Below are 21,701 nucleotides of genomic sequence, written 5' to 3'. Positions count from 1 at the left end.
AGCTGCTTTGATCTTTTCTCTGACATGGACAACTGAAAAACGTGGCCAAAATGTACATGACATGGAAATGTCAGTGATGTTCTGCTCTGCAGCAAAAGGAACATTTTTTATGTTCATGTTTTAACCAATCTAAAAAAGGTGAGCTTTCAATTACTAAAATAGTTTATAAGGAAGGATTTATAATCATGAAGTAGTTAGAAGCTTAAAACTTTTTTATAATATATCAGATCAATCTTGAAACACAAACTTTAGTTTCTGTTGATTGTGGTTAATATTTATTATCCACAGTAAGATTCCAAATAAAACATTCAAAAGAAGGAAACATCTGAATTGTCTGAAGACAAACCAACAAAAAAGAGAAATGACTGTATTTTTTCTTTTGTTACAAACTATGACATGACTGCACTGTTCAGCCAGATGGAGGTATCAAAGCCATAAAACCAAACCCAAGCAGATGTTTTTGTGTTTATCTACTGCTTCACTCATTATCAAGGGACCTCTCTCCTGGCAATGTTGTGTTTCAGTACATTAAACATTCACGCACAGAACACACTGCTCTTATCATGGTCAACCTCAAACATGGTTGTGACACAAGTCAGTTGGGTTAATGTGATGTTATATGGCACATGAACATGTACAAACGACCTCCATGGTAATCTCTAATTTCAAAGTGCAACCTGGTTATTAGCCTTTTAAGAGCTTGCAGATAATTAGAAACAACTACTAACTAAACTAAACTAAACTAAACTAAAACTTAATGTGTGAAGTTTGACCAGGCCATCCCAGAATTTTACCTTTTGTGTCATTTATTCATCTTTTCAATAGTTAATAATCAACTCTTTGTGGTTTATGCAGTAAAATGTTATTGCAGAGGAGTCATCTTACATCTCCTCCCAAACAGCTCCAGCTTCTCTCCTGTCTTACTTCGTGAAGTGGCTGTAAAGGCGTTAACAGTATTAAAAGTGAGTCGTTGGTTGCATTAGAAATACATTTTACCACACTACTAAAGTTAATAAATTAAAGTCCCGTAAAAGCTAACATAGTAGAGGATATGCATGGGAGGGGGGCACCCCCTTCTTCCTCAACACTAGATGGAGACATATACAAGCACGAATAAAACAATTAAATATGAGAAATATTTTTATTTTTATCATGGAAATTGTTTTCTATCAAATTCTTGATTTAAACCGTAAATCACCACGTTTCGGGGGGTCAGTTATCTGTGCGTTGTGAACACAAAGTGCTCCAGGCGCACTTCACATTTTGCTGCAGTTCTTGTTCCAATTGCGAAAACTCTTCATTATCCAAAGCAGGGGTGAAGCGGGAACGTGGGCTGGATGTGTTTGCATGTAAAAGTACCGAAAACATATTTGATGTGCACATAAGCACGGAGTTTTTAGTGGCTGTTTTACAGTCTGGCGCAGCATCAACCAGCGGATCATCTGTGCGTAATTGTGGCCTGTGGTGCAACGGTGCACAGCATCACGCAGGTCAGTGACTACAGACAGAGGAGCTTCATGCTTCATGGTAATCGGGATCCAGTGTTTGCGAGTGATCATTTATAGGTTGGTTAATTATTGTAAAATGAAAAAAAGGCAAGTGGTCAAAATATCATGGAACAAATTGTATATGCGCTGAGCCGGAGGACGGGGTCAGCACGACACGCAGTCATTCAGTAACACCGCTGAGCTGTGCGCCGCTCTGGAAGCGCGTCATACAGTCACGCACCTTCTTCTAATGATTTACCAAACTGAATAATCTCAGTGAGACACATTTGAATCACATTCTCTGTCACCAACACAAGCACAGACCCTGTGATTCCGTGTCAGGGCAGAAGTGGACCGGAGACAGAACCGAGCCCTCCTTCAAATAAACATACATTGTGAGCACAAAAAGAACTGAGCCCTTTTATTTTTTGTCCACTTTAAGACTGAGAGTGTTTCACATATAGTCCTCTTTCAAACCAACTCAGTACCAGGAGACTGGCCGGTACACCAGGAGACCAGGAGACCAGGAGAGAGCGTAGAAGAACAACCCGACAGGACCGGTATGTGCTCCTTTGTGCATGTAGTTACAGGATGAGCACTGTAAGAGCTGCAATAAAATGACTTTTACCTGTGTGACCAATCCGTCAGACACAGCCTCCACGAGGGTGGCATGAGTGCCCAACGTCCTCTAGGACAACCTACCACCTAACACCTCCTAACATTAGATATCACATTGTAGATTTTGGTTTCCAGAGACTGTTGTTATGTCATTTTGTTCTGAGCAAATTATACAATTAGTACAGATTTGTACTTTTTTTTTTTTATCCATACTTCACTGTTTCATCTGCAGCCTGCAAACTACATGCAACTAGTTTTATCTTTGAAGTGAGACTTTTGGCTTTAACCACATGATGGTGCCAAAGTCATACGAATCTCAAAGAACAGCCTTGAACCTCGCTGCTTTTGCTTTTGTACAGTTATCACCAACATTTGACCTTTTGATGTCCGCACATCGTGGTCAGGGTTGCTGTGCCATCTAGTTCTCAAATGATAGAATATTAAATTAGTTTATATTTCATGTTATATTAAACAGCCCTGCTAATTTGATGATATGATGGGTAAGAAAAAGCCACTGCTACATAATAAAAAGTGTTGAGTCAAAGTTGTGTATATATTCTCCAGATCTCGAGGCAGATCTCACCACGTGTAGAGCCGCTGTTGTTGTTGTATATAAATATATATTCTTATTTATTCATTCGTCAAATCAAACACTGAAAAACTGTTTAAGGACATTTAAGGGGTTAAATGTGGACGTGTTGCTCAAGAAAACCTGATCACTGACAGTGACATCAAGCCTCCTAGTTGTCTCCTAGTCGGAGAGAAGATAACACTGCACAGATGCGCGCCGACCTTGTGGTCTCCAGACGCGCGGCGGAGGATTTTGCGCACTGAAGTAGAAGCTGTAGAGAGCGCACAGCGACAGTGGACAGCTGTCTGACTGCAGCCCTGTCACTGGGATGCGGGCTCACTTGGCTCTACTTCACTGAGTGCCTCGACATCTTATTACTAACATTTCTCCGGATGAAGTAGACTAAACATAGGCCACAGTTTATTTCGGTTTGGCTTGATTCGCAACTTAGAGGAGTGTCGTTTCAGCTGAGCCGCTGCATGTAGACCTTGTTTGAAAGGAAAACAAGAGTCCCAGCTGCTCAGGGAAAATTCCCCTCAACACCCTGAGACGACGGAGACGTTTTGGGAGGATTTAGGACTCTTTTACTGCCAATGGATTGAACAAGGATGATTCTCGCCGTCTTACCCAACTAAGTGAGGTATAACATTTTCAGATCGGTAAGGCAAAGTTTATTATTCTCTCACAACAATACGATTCAAATGTCGCCTCGTTGGGATCACTGTGAATTTAACACATAGGTTTGAAGTGAGTTAACATCGTGAATCTTTCCACTTTCCTCTCAGGCGATCACAGCGATGTTTCAGCGGCGTGCGCGTTTGCCGCTCTCCAAATCTTCCAGAGAGGATATAAGCTCTGCTCATCTCGAATAAGTCGACAAGTCATTGAAGATGAGCGCTCTGCATACACTTCTGCTTCTGTTCCTCCTGCACCAGGTGAGGTTTGACATGATTCAATGTGTCCAAAGGATTTGAGAAGAAAACTTGCCAGAAGCTGAACTGTGTTTGCAGTTTTTTTTTTTATTATGCTGTTGGCTCCTTACAAGGAACTGGTCACACTCCATGATGTATTTCTTTATATTTATACCTCTACCTGCTGTAGTCATTCATTGATCTGCATCCTACAGTTCATACAGCACGAGATTTATCAATTCCACATAACGGCAAACGAAAAATGAAATCAATTCCTGGCATGAAATTTCAGGTGACACAGTCATCAGCATCTCATTTGCCTGCCGCTGGCCATTCAGTGTAACAGGCAACAAGCTTGTGTCTATGTGATGTGAACTTGCAGGTTATTCAGAGAAACACTAAAAATCTTAATGAACCTGATTTTTTTTTTTTTTACATGTGCCTCTAAATAGAACATGCCTCCACACCTTTACAGACACCCTGCTCATTTCATGTCTCCAATCTGCAGAAATATTTCTGAATGAAAATGAATTCACTGGAATCAAGCGGACTGCAATTCATGTTGCACAACAGACGCCAGCTTTGTCAATAGCCATAATGTATTTATTAGACAGCATGCAGTAATTTCCTTAATTAGGAATAGGAATAAGTGCATTAAGGTGCCCTTAATGCACTTATTCCTATTTGAAACTGGGAATTTGCTGTGGACAGTCAGTCCAGTCTGTCTCATTCAGATACACATAAATGTTTATTTGTACAACATACAATACACTTACATTACATTCCTACATTATGTGCTTTTAAATGCTTGGTATATTGTAAATGGGAGAATTCTGCAGTATTTTTAATTGAGAAGTGGAGTTAATGTGGTTACATCAGTGTACTATTCACTGGATATAAACTAGCATATATATATATATATATATATATATATATATATATATATATATATATATATATATATATATATATATATATATATATATAGATAGATAGATAGATAGATAGATAGATAGATAGATAGTTTTTTTAACATTTGTTTAGTTTTTTGTCTTCGCACTCTAAACTAATATCCTGCCTCTCCATTTATTCAGCTTTATCACAAACATATTTTTGATGAGTGATTATTCAAAATTGTTTCACTTCCACACACGCACAGAAGTGTTAAAGCTCTGGCAAGTGTCTACGATCGAGGTCAGAGTAAAACATCATAATGTAAAATAGAATAGAAATGAAATGACAATTTCGAACAATAGGTGAAAATTGCAGTGCTGCAGGTTTTCAAAGCCTGCACTGTTCTTCTGTTAGAAGTTAAACAATGTGATGAAATCATAAGTCCCTGTGAACACACGAGAAATTATTCAGTATTTACTAGAGATTTATTGTTCTAAGCTTCTGGACATAATCTTTCCGCAGTATAATTCTGTTTTTATTACAGGAATAAGCTCGGCAAAGAAAGATCACGAGCTTTAGGAAAATGTAAAGGTCTTTTCCACTTTTTTTTTCCAGCAGCTGCTGATATTGCCCTCTAGTTGAATACAGTGAGGGCTTTATCGTGATCATCCTTTTCTTTATAGACTCTTGCCATGATCAAACCTGAACAGAAAATGCCACGTGATTGAAGAAGTTCTTCATATCTGTGCTATCCTTAAAGAGGGCTTCTTTAAAGATAGCCTTGAACTGTGCAGATGCAGCGGCAAAGTGCTGCCTGCTCTGGCTGCTGTTGTAATCAGCCTTGTGCCTGTTGGGAGCTTTGCCTCCAGAGAGAGAGAGAGAGAGAGAGATGGGCTGCCTCCCTTGAGATGCTCTCTTCATATGCCTCAGTAGTTTCCCTCCCAGCAGACCCACCACTGTCTGACTGGGGACATACTGGCCCTTATCATTGAACAGTGAAAGCATTAAATATGCAGACCAAAATATGCATGCTTGTACTTTTTTTTGGTAACTCTAGTTCAAAGGATAGTTGAAGAGACACAACATGCAATTATGACATAAAACAAAGTTTGCTAGGTCAGATTTCAACCAAGGGCATCAAATGGTCAAACGTCGGACAACTGAACCAGCAGGATTCCTTCACACTTGAACACATGCATTGTGTATTTTGTCTTAAGCAGAGGTTCAGCATGCGCAGTGATGGGCAAATTATCTATCATCATTAGAAACCAAAGCACAAACATCTTTAGTCCTCACACACACACACACACTCACTCAGAAAACACTCAGAACATGAATCAAACATTGAAAATGTAACCCACAGTCCCAGCATCTGTGCTGCACCCCAGGGACAAATAAGAGGGTCAAAGCCATCCTGGGAGGACCCATTCTTTCCCATGACATCTGCTGCAGTTATCCTCTGTGCAATGACAGCAGAACAATGTAGATGAAGATAAAACATACTTGAGAGCCGTGCTCCCTGCCATCTCCCTTTGCCTGTCCTGCCCTGTCTCTGTTCCACATATTGGATGCAGGGAAAGTGTTTTTTTTTTTTTTTTTCAGCTCTGCTTGGGATTAAGTGTGAGAGGACATTGACAAAGTCTATTAAGCCTCTGTATCTTATATCTGGGGTAAGAACTCTTTGGTAATATTATGTCATAATATTACAAAGCATCTATGTAGCCCGTACCAGGAGAGCTGCTGTTGAATGTGTAGCCACCTCCTGTGTTATTAGAAAACACCAGCCGGGGTCGGACTGAGCAGGGGAAAGAAAAAGCTTGCGTCTTGTTGGAAGGGTGTGACGCATTAAAGAGAAAGCATAGCTGGTTAGCTGTAAGCTGAACGCGCCTTCTCCTCTGGAGCCGCTCCGTGCATGGAGTTCATCCCTGCAACTTCGATGCGCACTGATTCAAATGATTACAAGTTATTCTTAGGGGATTTGGCATTAATTTCAACACTCTCTATTTATTCATTTGCTTACATCTAGTCCTGATAATTTATCAGCTCATCCATCATTGACACTGGAAAATCTCAAGAACAACAGAGTCAGAATGGGAATTTTCTAGCTGCTAATATTGTGGAACAATTATGCCAGAGGATTTTTTTTGCCACTTGGATTTTTTTTTTTTTTTTCGCTCTGCAGTGCTGGAATGAGACAGTGAAGCTCTAATTCAAAGTCACAAAGAGCTCTGGCAAGGACAACAGTTTCATCCCTGTCTTCATAACAAAACACAAATTCTACATAAATTCCCTCTCTAAGGGCTCTTTAACCCTTCTCCCCTTCCCCATGCTCAATTAGGTTTGGTTTTATTATTTATTTATTGTATATTTAAAGGCAACTAACACTGGGAAGTGTAATAAAATGTACAGTTGGGGGATTAGGAGCAGCGCTTTAATCTCACGCTTCTGATAATACTGCATGGGCTGATTGATTAGTTTTTCAGGAAGCTTATGTCAGAAAAACCTAATCCGTCTTTGGATTGTGCCAGCCTTGTAAGGTTTTCCGCGCCGCCACTTTATCATGGCGGCGAATTACAGAGCTGCTGGGCTGTGATAAGGTCCTCGTCTCTTTTACAGAGCCCACCGCCCTACTCTCTGCACCCCCCCCCCCCCCACCCTTTCCCTCTGGACAATCAAAAAAAAAATGTGTTTATATTCTTCACATCCTTGCTCTGCCTGGTCTTCACATCAACCTCTCCTAGGATTTGCCTTGTAAAAAGAGAGAGGGGGGAAAAAAAAGAGTGGAACTTAAGTCTTTAAAAAGCCACCAGAGAAATTGGGTGGGGAGCAAGAAAAATATAAGAAATGGCAGGCAGGCCAGTTGAAAATTTCTGTGGAAGTGATTAAACATGGATTGACAGAGTGAAGGGGCCTTGTATGCATGTGCAGCCTTTCCAGAAATCATTTTGGAGCTTACGTGTTGCTGATGTGTATCTGTGCTCATATTGGGGTCACAATCTTTCTAGCCAGAAGGCTTGACTAGATAATCCCTCATAAACAATACTGTCTGTGGCATTTGCAGTCCTCCGCCTGTATGTTGTCTCAGACCTCTGAAGGAAAGGTTGTTTCTGTTAAATCCCTCAAATGTAGCCCACAGCCACTACAGGTTGTATTGACTGTATTGAGCTGTGCAACCCATTCCTTTTTCCAATCATCAATCATAATTGCGTGTGTACTGGCAATAAATCCATGATAAAGGTCCCGCAATGAAGAGAAAGAAGCTGCTAATGATTGAGAGGAGTGTCACAGCAGTCGTTTGTGTTGGAAATACCTTTCATGTGGCGACTGGATGAACCATTAGAAGCACAAGATTAAAAGTCGAACAATTATCAACAGCATACCTTCCACAGTATTCCCGAGTGACGTGAGCGGTTAAGAATAAAGTGAAGTGCTCTCTCAGAGCGAGTCGCACCCACTCTGGTCGGCCCCTGGTGCAGAAGACGTTGTGTTTAATACGACGTTGAGTTTCCCGTTCTCGGTCCACCGCTGTGAATTTTTATGGACGACGTGCAGCCCGAGGCGGCGTTAGATCTGGCAGCTCCAGTACCTTATAGCATTGTCATTACCGCTCTGCAGGGTCAGAAACATCCAGCACTCTCCGATGAACAACCTCTTGTGTTTAGCATCTCTCCTCCTCCCTGTGAGCTGTGCTGCAACAGAACCAAATGTGACTAGTTTAGCAGGTATTTTGTCTGAATTGAGTGTGGGTGATAGAATGTCATTTGAAGAATGGACTCACATTTGATTGTACTCCATCAAATATTGCAATGCAGCTGTTCTATTTACTGGCAGAGCTACCGAACTCATCATAAGCAGTAGTAAGCAGCAGCCACAGTGGTAGAGTTGCTGCTTTTCAACATATTTTCCAAACACTCTGACACATAAAGTTCTTAATTACCACCTGCTTGGTTCTCGGAGAAGGCAATCACACTTCATGTCAAAGCTCAGGAAAATGATTGACCTCTTTAATTAAAACTGCATTGCTTTCCTGTAAAAGGCAAGGTGTGACAGCTTTAGAATAAGTACAATAAATCTCCGTTCTGATTATTCTCAGTTTTGCATTTCCTCCTCTGCCTCCGGGGTTTGAGGCCTTTCTTTTTCAGCTTGTCATTTTCAGCCCTAACAAAGCGCTGTCAGCTCCCCTCTGTCTTTGTATATTTCCTGTGAAGTACCTGTCTTCAGAGCTACTCAGAGAAAAAGGAAGCAGCGTCTTTTCAGCTCTTGTTTCTTCTTCAAAGGGAGCTGTTTCTGTGAAATCAGTCACAGCGCAATCTGCTTCGAGAACAGAAACATTTGCTCTGTCAAATTTAGTGGACGCGCGTTTGAGCAAATCAAGCAAAAACATTTTGGAATTAAACATTCGTATCATTTGCGGCGCAGATGTGAAGAGAAGTTGTCAATAACAAAAAAAAAAAAAAGAAACAGAAAGAAAAGAAAAGGAAAAAAAAAAGCTCAGCGAGAGAAACATTTAAATTTAAAGTTGAAAGTACAAAAACCAGAAACCAGAAGTGTTCATTTAAGACCGTGCCGAGTCTCTTCAAGTATTAGCTAAGGACTTTTACAGGCACGTATACAGAAGCTGCACAGAGTAGGTGTTAAAAATTGGTCAAGAGAATGATAATTACACTGAGTCCAATGTGCTTTGTGGTATTATCCTCCCGAATCCCTGCTATCAGACATACAGAGGTGTGCTGCAGGTGTCAGGAGCCAGCACTAGAGATGGTGCTTTGACCATGTAAGGGGATTATGAAAGTGATGATGCGTTGAAAGGTAACGCCTGTCTAAAAGTGAAGTGTTCAGGGATTTGCTGCTGTCACATGTGGCAGGTGCTGAGATAACACAAGTATCCAGATTACCTGGTGGCTCTTGTCCTAGAGCCTCCACTCACTCTTCTTCTTCTTCTTCTTCTTCTTCTTCTCTCTTGGTGGGATCTTTGTTAACACTTTCTGAACACCTGACATCATCGCTGCATTTAAATTTCCCACACTGCTCCGTACCACACGCACTAACATCCCACTTTCATCCTCTGGGCCCCGTCACAGATGTAGGCGAAAAGTAAAATGGAAATGATCTGTTGCAGTAAACTCACAACTTGACAGGAGGGACATTATTAGAAATTGGGATTCTGTTAATGCAGCTACTCCATTTAAGCCTTTATTGATTTTTGAAACAAGAAGAACGTTCGGATCAACAGTAAATGGTCATGTTTCCTCCTTTATCTTGTGGTTTATTTGATTTTTTTAGACTTCCTGATGCTTGTAAATAAGTTCTTCATTTAACCGTCAGTTGCATCCTAGAAAGTGTGCAAAAAATAATAATAAATAGTAGATATTATTTCACTTTACTTGAGCCTTTGCAATATTACTGCATAAGGCAAATTGTGCAGGACCTTACAAAACCTTTGTAAAAACATATTAAACTGAACAAATGAGAAAATATGAAAAAAAATTAACAAGCCAGCCGGACAAAAGCTGGTTGCATGTTGATATATTGCATCTTTAATAGTAATCCAGTAATAAAATAAGCTCAAACACAGACAGGGTCAGTCATGCAGCATAAACTTGCATTAATTTTGAATGTGTGGCATTTCGGTCTTTTCTTAATTAAAGATTAATTTAGCAGAGCTTCCTTGCACTCCTGTCTGTAAATCAGTGTAATCTGTGAACTCTACAGCATAGGGAGCATATTATTATTATAATGATTTAAAAAAACGTTTTCCACAAGTAAAGGAAAAAGGAGTTTATTCGTTTTTCAAATATGACGCAACCCACTTCCTGCTCCCTAAAAGTGAATGGCGGCAAGGTTTCATTTTTGCCACGTAGTTGACAGCAACTCTGCAAAATGGTACTGATGAAAATTACAGATGTCTGTTTTGGATAGATTGACAAAATCACTGACTATTTCTGCCCAACAGAAAAAAAAGACAACGCAGATGACATGTAGTTGCTATGTTACTAAGACCAGGTCACGATGCGATACTCTTGATAAGAATGCTATAATAGGAGACACTGACACTCATTATAATCCAAACTAAGTATGTCAGCAAGGTCGGCGCTAACTGTGCTATAATTTCCTGTAATTTGTTCCATTTATTAGGAACACTGAATCATATTTCTACAGTTGTGCATTGACAGCTTCCACACTGCAGGCGAGGTAATTGTGTGTGATTTGCACAGTTTAGTATATTGCTTCCTGTAGGGAAACGCTCTCTAATGATACTGAATGGTTCGGTATAGAGACACATACAGGCAGCAATACAAATACAAGTCTGTGCGAGTCTGAGAAAAGGTGCGGCATCATCTCAGTCAGTGTCAGTTGCTGGGAGCAGAGGAAAAGAGGAAATTGAGCAAGAATAGAAAAACACTGACACCATAAACATGACTAATGACTCACATGATATGATTTATGCAAGCCACAGGAGGGTTATGTTACGTGCTACAATTTTATGCTAATTATAAGATGCGAGCAGCCTAAGGTGACTTCAGGAGAAGCAGCAGATAATATTTTGCCACAACACATATGCATAAAAAACTGACAGTTAAACACAGATGATATTAATTTAAGAAAATGTGAGATACCTTACAAGTTTTAAGGGCTAGATAGAAACTTATTTGTTGTTCTGTGTTTGTGTAGGAATAAAATAATATTCGGATGATCATTACACTGAGATCACCAAGTCGTCTACATATTTATAATTTCTTTCTTAGTTATAGCTTCTATTAGCCCTTCACAAGGGTCTAATTCAGAGGCTTATAGCTGCTTATTCACTCAGTTGTTAGTGTAATCAAATTATAGAAGTGAGCAAGTGTTAGTATTGTGCTTTATACTTCTGCAAAAGACAGGTCAAAGGTCACGGACATCATCAGTTTAACAGCACTACAAGTGGCACAGATATTGTTCAAGGACACAATTATAAGATGAATGCTTGCTGATGTTATCACTTAACTTGAATCCTAAAACATAAAACTCATCATTTTCCAGTTTTGCTGAAACCGTACAATGGAAATTTAAGGCGCTCACACACTTAATGACTGTACAGCCCGATTAGGAATGTGATTTGGTTGTGACTACTGGTTGGACCTAGATGGGCTTAGTCAGCGCCAGGCTGGCTCGGTCCACGCTGACAGTCGCCAGAGAAAATGGTTAAGTGTGTGTTTTGTTTCCAGTCTTCAGTCTCATGAACTAGTTGCTGCCTCTCTTCTTCATAAGCATTTTTTTAAAAAACACTTTCTTACGTACGCTCTGCATCCATCTCGTTTGTGGCTCTTCATCCAGGATTTCACAGCCGATTTCACCATTAATGAAAAGTAAAAGCTCCAGAGCGTTCATTTGTTTGGACACACAAACATGTTTCCATTCTCACTGGATTTGTCTACAGCCAGAAATTCCAGTTATTACTGATCAGTTGTTAAGTGTGTTGCCCACACTCTCCCCAGTTGTCGGATGTGTGCTGCTTCATCGGATTATCAACTTTAAGTGTGAACTGCCTAGTCTTAGGAAGTCACCTTTACATGCATACATGTAAGGTGATATGCATCAAGAGCTGAGTGTGTCATAATAAAGAATTTTATAATACAGTGTTGAAACTTGAAACCATTTGTAATTTACATTACATACAAAATTTCTCTATTGTTATTTTATTTGTTTATGTTTGCACAACATCACATGAAACATTACACATACCCATGAGCTCCAAGGTTTCTTGTGTTTCATATGTGGCTGTGTGCATGAATTTTTGTACGTCTTTGCAGTGCGGCATGAAAAGGCAGCAGCAAAAGGAATGAATCAGGTGCAGCAGCACATTGTGTCATATTCTGTATCGTCAGATGCATTATTTTTATTTCCTTTTTTTGTCATTAAATCATTGTGTCACTGTGTTCACTGAATATATAATGTGAAGCAAGGAACCAAATTTACACAATTATTATTCAGCGTGTTCTCGTACACCAAAGTTGAGAGAAGTTTGATGCTAACTTGTGTTTCTAATGTCACTCACTTTAATAATGGAGAGCTCTTCACCTCTCCACTTGAGCATGTTGATAGTGTTAGCGCATTGCATGACAATGAAGGGATTCTTGCTCACTGGGTTGTTTTTTTTTCTCCAGAAGTAGAAGTGATGCACTTTGGAGATACAGTGCGGGATTTTAGAAATGAAAGCATCGGTTTCATGTTTCTTTCTCTTTTCCTTTTTTCCTGTCGTCCTCCTCTCCTGTCAGCACCAACACTTGTACAAAATGTTTACACAGTGAAAAGCTTATCTGGTGTAAATATAAGGAGGTGGTGACAGGCCTGTGGAAGTTGGCATCATCATAACACAAGCATGTTAATAGATTTATATAATAGAAATATTGCATTTACCATGGTTTCAATCTAAAATATCTAAAAAGTTAATGTAGTAATAAGATGCTCAATAATAATGCTCTCAGTATTCGTCACAACTAATCTCAGGTGTCTAAACGATGTATTAAGGCACAAATTTAATGGAATCTTTAGCAGAAGTGTTAAGATATTGATAGTGTGTTTCATTCTCACAGAGGTCAGGTAGTAATGGCCTAAAGGATTATACCGGAGGGGGGTAGATATGCTACATGCACACACACGCTAACCGCAGCCCTCTGTGATTGGTAAGGTGCCCCCGGTGTGGATTTGCTGTTGCGATCCACCACAGTGCCGAAGCACCTGCCATGTGTTTCCCTCGACGGACTCTGATTAAAAGTGATGGCTCTGGAGCGTGAGGCTGTTCCGGCGATCAGAGCACCAATCTATTCTTCAGCAGCGTGCAGAGTCTCACTCTGCGCTGCCTAAGGGCCTCCAGGGCCTTCTCTCCTGGAACCAGCTCAGGGAGTGAATCATTACAAATCATATGCCCTGTAACATCAAGAGGAAGATGGCCGGGGAGGGGTGTGGAGCAGGGGGATTGCAAGCTGGGATAGGTTTTAATGTGAGTGGAGTGGCTTGTCATGTTAAATGCTTGAAAGCAAGAGTCGTCTGTCAATCCAGTTCTGCAACAAGTTTGGGGTCTACTGCTGGCAGCACTGGCTGCGCACCTCTAACACGGCAGGTGTTGTGTTGCTGTTGTACCGGGAAAGTATTCTAAAACGGTGAAGCTGGTGTCATTTCTGTGGGACGTCCAGATTTTTGCTACATAGAAGCGCATCAAGTTAATGAAGCTTCAGACACAGAAAATTAGCAGAGAAATGAATTGCACCACTAAAGTGAGGTCAATTTGCACAGATAAATCCATGAAGAACAGCGGAGTGCATCACTGGAACTGCTCTGCGTGCACTGATGAGCAGGTTAATTGCCCATTTTGTTTATTGTGAGAAAGATGCCTGAAACCAATTTTCCCCAGATGCATATCCCAACCTTATGTGCTGGGACAGAAAAAAAAAACAGAAATCAACCACAAAAAGCTCAACAACAGATTATTTTTGCTCATGAATACACGGAACCTGGTAATGAGCCTCTCACACAAAACCAAAAACAGACAAAGAGAAACGGAACAACGGATTTCGGATCATGAGTACGGGCTACAAAAGTCAACTGCGCCCGGGCCAGAAAGATTCTTTCAGGTTCCATTGTCGCCATCAAAACAAGGCTGTAGACTTGCCCGCGGCACAGAACCCATCACAGCCAAGCACAATGTCGCCGGCTGCTCACTGCAAATGCATTTTAACAGCATCTCTTCAGATGATCCAGAAGCCAGATGTCACTGGCTTCTTAATAACTTTCTACAGGCTACTTCTGGTCACTGTGGCAATTACCTTTATGTCAGGCCTCTAAAAGATATGTCTACCCACGGGACAAACGGGCAGCCAGCTCCATAATACTCATTACAGATGAATGTCGAGCCTGATTCATCCTGACTTACTGTGTAGCTCGCTGCTGCTCAGGCCACTGTCAGTATTTAAGTTCCACTACTTCTGGATAGTATTGATTAACTCCTCATTAAATCAAATGTAAATGACATGTGTGGTGAAGGATGGAGCCTTTATAGCTTGTCATTGTACAATACTGGTGACATTTGTACATGTTTTATTTAGCCAGGAAAGTCCTTGAGATGCATAAATGACAAATGTCTAAGCTAGACATACTTATTATAATGCTCCTCAAAACCAGAAGAGAATCAAATTCTAAAGGAAAATATAGAGTCTATACATTTAATATTTATAAAATACCTCACTTCAGAGCCTTCTTTCACATTTTATGCTAATGGAACAAGTGTTCTTTCTGGCAGTTTGTGAAAAGACTAAAGTAAAGGAAGACCGTCTGCAGGAACAATATTTAGCTTTTAATCCCACAACCAAGGTAGGCAAAAAGTTCTCCTCAGCTGTGAATACACTTTTCCCAGACAAACGTGAGGCAAGATCTGGTGCAATTAGTGAAAGCTGAAGATGTATAGGTCATTCACCCAGCTCTGTGTCAAGTAGAAATAACGTTTTTTACATGTATTTTAACAGCCTGTCAGCAGCAGCTGTGACTAGTGTGTGTACTTTAATGAAGCGGTGGAGAACGCACCTTCAGTTTTCCACCTTTTGTGCTGTGATGCATACTAACAATACAGATTCATTAGATACACCTTGATTAATATTGACAATTAAGAGTTTATAACAATGAAAACGATTATAATAATGACACAGTTTATTGACCCCTCTGGCGAGATTGTTGTTGGACAGCTGCCAGACAGTCACGTCATCTATCCAAAGATATGACTGTGTACGAATGGATCTGAATTCACTTACCTTTATACTCACTACTGTATCACTAATCAGATGTCCCATTACTGACGTGGTACAGAGCTCTAACATCTCCGCTAAGGAGGTGAAAGGTTCATGCGTCTCTCTGTTTTTATTTAGGACGTGCAGGAAAAGGAAGCCAAACCACACAGAACGATGTATGTGATGTTTGTCGCTAGTCACATTGGCCTCGTGCTGTTGAAATGAGGTCTGGTGTTTTCAGCTCCATAAGTCTGCAGTTATTATCATAATAATGTCTTGTTTCAAGTCGCCCCGAAATGCCTCTAGCACAGCAGCACCGATTAGGAAATCTTAATTAAGCTTTTGTAGATTCTCCTTCATCAGACCTTGCCTCTCTTTTTTTTTTTTTTTTTTTTTGCCACAGCGTTCTTGTTACATAAAAAAAAAAAAAAAAAAACTTGGATTCCTTTAGTCTGTTTTTAAGAGACACCACTTCCGCCTAAGTGTGCGAGCGTGTGTTTAGGTGCTGCCTGTGTGCAGGGAGACAGCGACGGAGAAAGAAACCAAAGCCTGTGTGTCAGTGCAAGCTTTTCAAGTTCCCAGTGCTTCATCTCTCTCTCGGGGCATTTAAGTATTAGATATCCCTCTGCTGATCCCCTTGTTGTCACAGCAATTTCCCCAGTTGCTCATCATACTTAAACTGCTCTCTCATTTCCATTATAATCATGCAATACAAAGCTCACCTGAGAATTACACTGAAAGACTGCAGTGTGGTTTCATCTCAAGCTGCACAGCATGACACCTAATGTGCAACAGATATAACAGCTCAAGGTGGTGCCTGGTGCCGGGTGTCCCTTGTTCGCGGCAGTAAAGAATCTTTTTTTTTTCCCCCCCTGTTGGGATCCCGCAATGCCGCAGATTTTATGTTCGGTGTGGCCTGTTATTGTGCTGTTGTAAGAGTCAAATCAAATTAACAGCTGAGCTCACACAAGGTAATACTAAGTGGTGAGATCAGTGGGGAATACTACCACTGGAATTGGTTGATTAAATGACTGTGGATGTGATGAGGTACACAGAGGGAAGTTATTACAGTGTTGCCTCATTCATCCATGTTTACAGGGAGCAACTGTCTTAATTAAGCATTGTGAGGGCTGATGGATGGGCCAGGCTCACTGTCCGTGCTAGACACATTGATTTCACATTACATAACCAGATAGCCATTAACTCCCGCTTGGTATTTTAAAGTGTTGCTCTTGTCTGGGACACAAACAGTAAAGTTCTAATGATGTTATTTTTGCACAACATGACATGCACTGTACATAACACTTTTCCATTTGGTTTGGCTTAGATTATAGGAATGCGAGTGTGACAAAAACAAATTGTGGCGCAGACTTAGTTTGTTAGCTCTGCACACATGTGTCTCAGTTGGGCTTACAGCTAAATTATAATTGGTCTGGAAGTAGCACGCAGCAGCTCAGTGAGAATTCAAACAGCCGCTGCTCTGTGCTTTCAACATCTGCTTCTTTCAGTGATCCCTATAACCGGGCCCGGGGAAAGCCGGTGCTACTAATTACTAATAAAACTAGCTAAGCTTATTGCCGTGACTTATTAAAGCTTTATCTGGAGTGGACCAGGAATTGCTCCTGAAGCTAAAAGACTTTGAGGTGCAAGCAGGGATCACAGTTCATTGCTGCGTCTGGATTAGCACTCAGCACATACTTTACCACACCGCTGTGGAAGCCGATTTTCTTTCTTTTTCTTTTTTTGTTGGGAACCATTTCAAGTCAAAGTTCATATGTCTAATCTATCTAAGAATAGCGCCACTGATCTGAAGCCAGCTCATGTTTAGTCCAGGGGATTTTCACTGTCATGTAATCTGACAAGCCGTTATAAAATATTAGAAGCTTTATGCAAATTTGAGCCCCGGTGAAGTTCATCATTGCATCCAGAATAATTCCCTCATCCTTCATTACAAATTTGTGTTTCTTCACCTTCCTGTGGTGTTACTAGTGTCTAGGTTTCACGCAATTCCGTGCAGTTTAATTAGGTGTATGAACATTTTGTGGTAAAGTCACGCTTTCAAGTGATTCAGAAAGATGAATTACTCAGTTGCATTTGATAACACTGGTAGAACAACAGCTTTGAGTTCTACGTGCAAAGATGGTTTTATCTAATTCATTTCGGTCTTAAATTCACCCCCTTTTAACATTGTGTTAAAAAAAAAGATTATTCTATATACTAAACATTAGTATTGATAATCAATTGAATGCTATCATTGTAAATACCAAGTTAAGTGATTAATACAGTCAGTGCTGTACCTGCATTACCAACTGCATAAACAAAGAAAGTCAGTGTATTCTGTTTTAAACCCAGTTTCAGTCGTAAAGTTGGGCTATTACTTCAAGAAAGGCAACTTGATTCCTTTAATAAATTTTATTGTACCGAAGAATCAAGTGGCCGCCATAAACTTTTCTGTCTTTTTAATAAAATGTCATATTTCCAAGGACTGAGCACTCCTTCAGCATTCTGATTGAAGTGCAGCATCTTTTTGAAGTACTTTAGTTGGCAAACATTTTTTTCCCAAGGGTACCTTTGTTGTGTTTCATCATTCACTGTAGTAAATCCCAACTTTAATCTTTAAACTTGTGTGACAAGTGGGTGCTCCACGGTTGTTTGGAGGTTTTTTTTTTTCCCCCTCTCCATTTTTGTGCTGGAGTGCTGTTGTGACATTTTTACAGCGCAAACACCGGAGATAAGTTGCCAATCAGTGTGGACAGTGCTGCTGCATTTAATGGTATTTTCTGCTGGATTCATTGTCTGTGAAAGGTATCACTGCCTGTGTCAACTACTAGGGGCATTTTGGACTTTTTCTGAAAGCTGTCTCTCTATTATTTGTTTTATTATTTTTCTTATTTATATATATAAAAAAACTAGACCAACAACAAACTTAGTTGCAAAGTGTGATGAGTTGCATCATAATTGTATTAAAATATCTTACAATTTCATCAACTAATGTGCTTTCTGTCCACCTGTGCGCTGTTTTCTCTGCAGGTCACATGCAGGAAGGTGCATGGAGGAGCCACGGAGCTCATTGAGTGGGCACACGGTAATAATGCACAGAAGATTTCTCCCACGGGGGCAAGTCCGCGGATCCTCAACCCCCTGCGTTTGTTCGCAAAGGGATCCCCCGGGTTCAAGAGCAACATGAGGGAAATAACATATTTACAGAACATGGAGGACTTCTGGGACTGGTTATCTAACCAGACAGATGTTCAGGGTGCACAGGCCAGAACTAAACGTAGGCCCATCGTCAAGACTGGCAAGTTCAAAAAAATGTTCGGGTGGGGGGACTTCCACTCCAACATCAAGACTGTAAAACTCAACCTGCTGATCACAGGAAAGATTGTGGACCACGGGAATGGCACTTTCAGTGTTTACTTTCGTCACAACTCCACGGGCCTGGGGAATGTGTCGGTCAGCCTGGTGCCGCCCTCCAAGGTGGTGGAGTTTGAGATTGCACAGCAGTCCACGCTGGAGACCAAAGACACCAAATCATTCAACTGTCGCATTGAGTATGAGAAGACGGATCGCAACAAGAAGACTGCGCTGTGCGGCTTTGACCCATCCAAGGTGTGCTATCAGGAGCAGACGCAGAGCCATGTGTCTTGGCTGTGCTCCAAACCCTTCAAAGTCATATGCATCTATATAGCCTTTTACAGTGTAGACTATAAACTGGTGCAGAAGGTATGCCCTGACTACAACTACCATAGTGACACACCTTACTCCTCCACAGGATGACCTAGCTGTTGTTAGCAGAATATGCATCGGCCTTTTCTTTTACCTTCAAACAATGTAAATGTCAACTTCTAAGCTCCTTGTCCCGAAATACCTACAAGTGTGAGATCCACACTAGAGGGATTGAGTGCATATTTTGTATACACTGACAAGTACGGACAGCTAACACTTGAGATGGTTACTGTAGGTGTCCAGGGACTTTATTTTAGGGGTTGACTTGGGATTCAGAGCTAGCTTCCAACCCTATGTGACTCCTCCCCATCACAACAGCACATGTTCTCTGTAAACCACTGGAATAATTAGAGTGTTGTCCAGATGTTTTCCCCAAGGCTAGGCCATAGGCAAGCAACCTCCTAGTCGGAAGTGTATGGCTGGCACTTCTGCCAGTGCTGCATTGATTCTAGGTTTGTCAAACAATTCCCTCACTTCATTTGAGCAGTCACTTATGGGACGAAATATGAAAAGGCTTTGATTCATGGTAATTGTAACATCAGGACATTTGAATTGCTAATCAACAAAGCATAAAATTAAATACTTCCCATTTGAAACATTACTATATTTTGACTGATAAGTCAATATTACCTGTTCTTTGCCTTTGAAGTGGAGCTCACTTCCATTTATACCTGTTAACAGAACACAGACAGGACAATGTCTGTTATTTCAGATTTTTTTTTTTTCCAAGTAGCTCTGAATAATTAATACGGCCTTACAACCTATCGCTGTTATCATTCTCTTGTATGGACTCGAATTGATTAATGGAATCAAATTTCAAGTGTCTCAGACAAAATATATCGATTCAGTAAAAATGATTTCAAAAGCAACATGAGAGCATGATCGTAAATCATTACACATACGTATGTACTGTAGTGCCCATTCAAGAGTAGCCTGGCTGCCGGCTTGTTCGCTCCTTTAGATGTGTTGGTTTTTCTGCTACTATCATCATAAGGCATGTGTACGCTAAACTAGCCTGAAATCCAACATCTGTGTTTGCAGGATGCACTTTGAGGCATCAGCCTGCCAAGCGAGTCCCACAGTGGATTAATGTGTCAGGAGGGGCGGGGGGAGGGGAAGCGATAATTGCAGGACAGGTGGATTTAGTAAGTCTGGCAGACAATTATCAGCACTTTGTCATGGTCCTGCCACAAGCCCTGACATTACCTGCCTTTAATAGGCTTTAATTAGCCTGGGAAATTTCATTTACCTAAGACCAAGAGTGAAGAAACCGAAAGAAAAAAAAAAGGCAAAAGTACAGAGTCAGTCTGGAATTTTAATGAGAACTGGGACTACTAAGTATGAAAATGTCAGACATTTCCCAATTGTACAGCAGGCTTAAATTGACTAACTTTTGTGAGGATAAAAGTGGATAACATCCAGTCTCATAGTGAGTGGTGTAATGTACTTTGACTTAGCAATCGCTAAAACATTTCTGAATGGTTTTGCTGAAAATCTTCGACAGATTTTATCCTGTAAATCGTGTTGTTTGCACATATCAAAGGGTTTTTAGGGTTAGGGCATGTACCACTGACAAATCACAAGCCAGTTCACTTACTTTTGCTTTTGTCTGTCATGTCCTTCCTCATCAGCTGTACAGTAAATGACTCTGTCACATTATACATGTGGAGAAGTATATGATAAGGAAATACCTAAATCTGAGTTGATCTATATCTATATTTATTTCCACTCCTCTGTGAAAATGTTGTGTATTAACGTGTAGCTCTAAAAACTAAATGTGTTTAATTATGGCTTCAGAGTAAACAATGTCAATTTATTCTAATTTTTCCAGAGAAATATACCAGTCAAGTATACTGTTCCTCATTTTTGGTGTTTGTTAAGCGATATCATGTAGATAAATGTCATAATTATTGCATAGAGATTGCTTTGATTTCCATTTTTGTAATCCTTGCAGATTGTACCTATTTTGATTTCCTGCTTGCTTAATCTTGTTTAATCCGTTGCTCCTGTAGAGCATCGCTGTGTGTATAGTGTAAGAACAAATGTTGATTTTTGGATTTCATAGGGGGTTACTATTGTTGAAATGAAACTGTAAAAAAATCAGTTTAGGTAATTTTATGGCATTAAACCTTATTTGAACTTGCTCACAGCATACCTTCAGTCAGCTCCTGTCTGTCGGTGCTCAACCGTTGTCCCGTTTCATTCCTACAAGGACTTCTCAACAGGGTAAACACACCATTTTAAGAGGTACATTTCAGTGTAGCTTTTTAATGGGCAATAAATCTGTGTCCACAGGCGTGGATGATACCAGAGGTACACCTCAGGGAGCACATCCATTTTGCTGTGGCGATCAGGGACAGGGGTCTTTTCATTCGCTTCCATTACTCTTATCTGATCAGGGTGAGGCACCCACTCCTTAGGCATCAAGTCACACCAGGCGTTCATGCTGCACACATCCAAATCCTTGGCAAACTAACAGGAATGTTAACGTACAGCTGTCAGTGGTGATATCACTGATTATTAGGTACTCCAATTATAAAGTACTCAATTTGACAGCTACTGTGATTGTCTATGCCACACCCTCATCTGACATTTACAGATCCATTTACTTCCTGAAGATTTTCTTTTTATTTTTGCCGTTCAGTGCATCAGTAGTGTTTAAACAGTATGATTTTGGGTGCAGCATCACAATTGCTCACTACTGTTGAAATTCAGGTTTTGTTAATTCTTTCTACAA

The 21,701-nt window shown here is 40.5% G+C and overlaps 1 protein-coding gene across 2 annotated transcripts; it reads left to right on the top strand.

Moving 5' to 3' along the window:
• Positions 1 to 2,832: 2,832 nt before the first annotated feature.
• nxph2a (neurexophilin 2a) lies at positions 2,833 to 21,113 on the top strand. Of its 2 annotated transcripts, none has more exons than XM_026377372.2 (3): positions 2,833 to 3,316; positions 3,462 to 3,611; positions 18,269 to 21,113. In XM_026377372.2, the coding sequence occupies exons 2-3, from the start codon at positions 3,567 to 3,569 to the stop codon at positions 19,013 to 19,015; spliced, it is 792 nt and encodes a 263-aa protein (XP_026233157.1). In that variant the 5' UTR covers positions 2,833 to 3,316; positions 3,462 to 3,566; the 3' UTR covers positions 19,016 to 21,113. The 2 variants fall into 2 exon arrangements, with proteins under 2 accessions (XP_026233157.1, XP_026233156.1); XM_026377371.2 differs by having other exon boundaries at positions 2,833 to 3,335.
• The last annotated feature ends 588 nt before the right edge of the window (positions 21,114 to 21,701 follow it).

This window comes from Anabas testudineus, chromosome 21 (genome assembly GCF_900324465.2).
Source record: "Anabas testudineus chromosome 21, fAnaTes1.2, whole genome shotgun sequence".
Taxonomy (NCBI): domain Eukaryota; kingdom Metazoa; phylum Chordata; class Actinopteri; order Anabantiformes; family Anabantidae; genus Anabas; species Anabas testudineus.
Note: the sequence above shows the minus strand (reverse complement) of the source record. Positions and strands in the feature narration are given on the sequence as shown.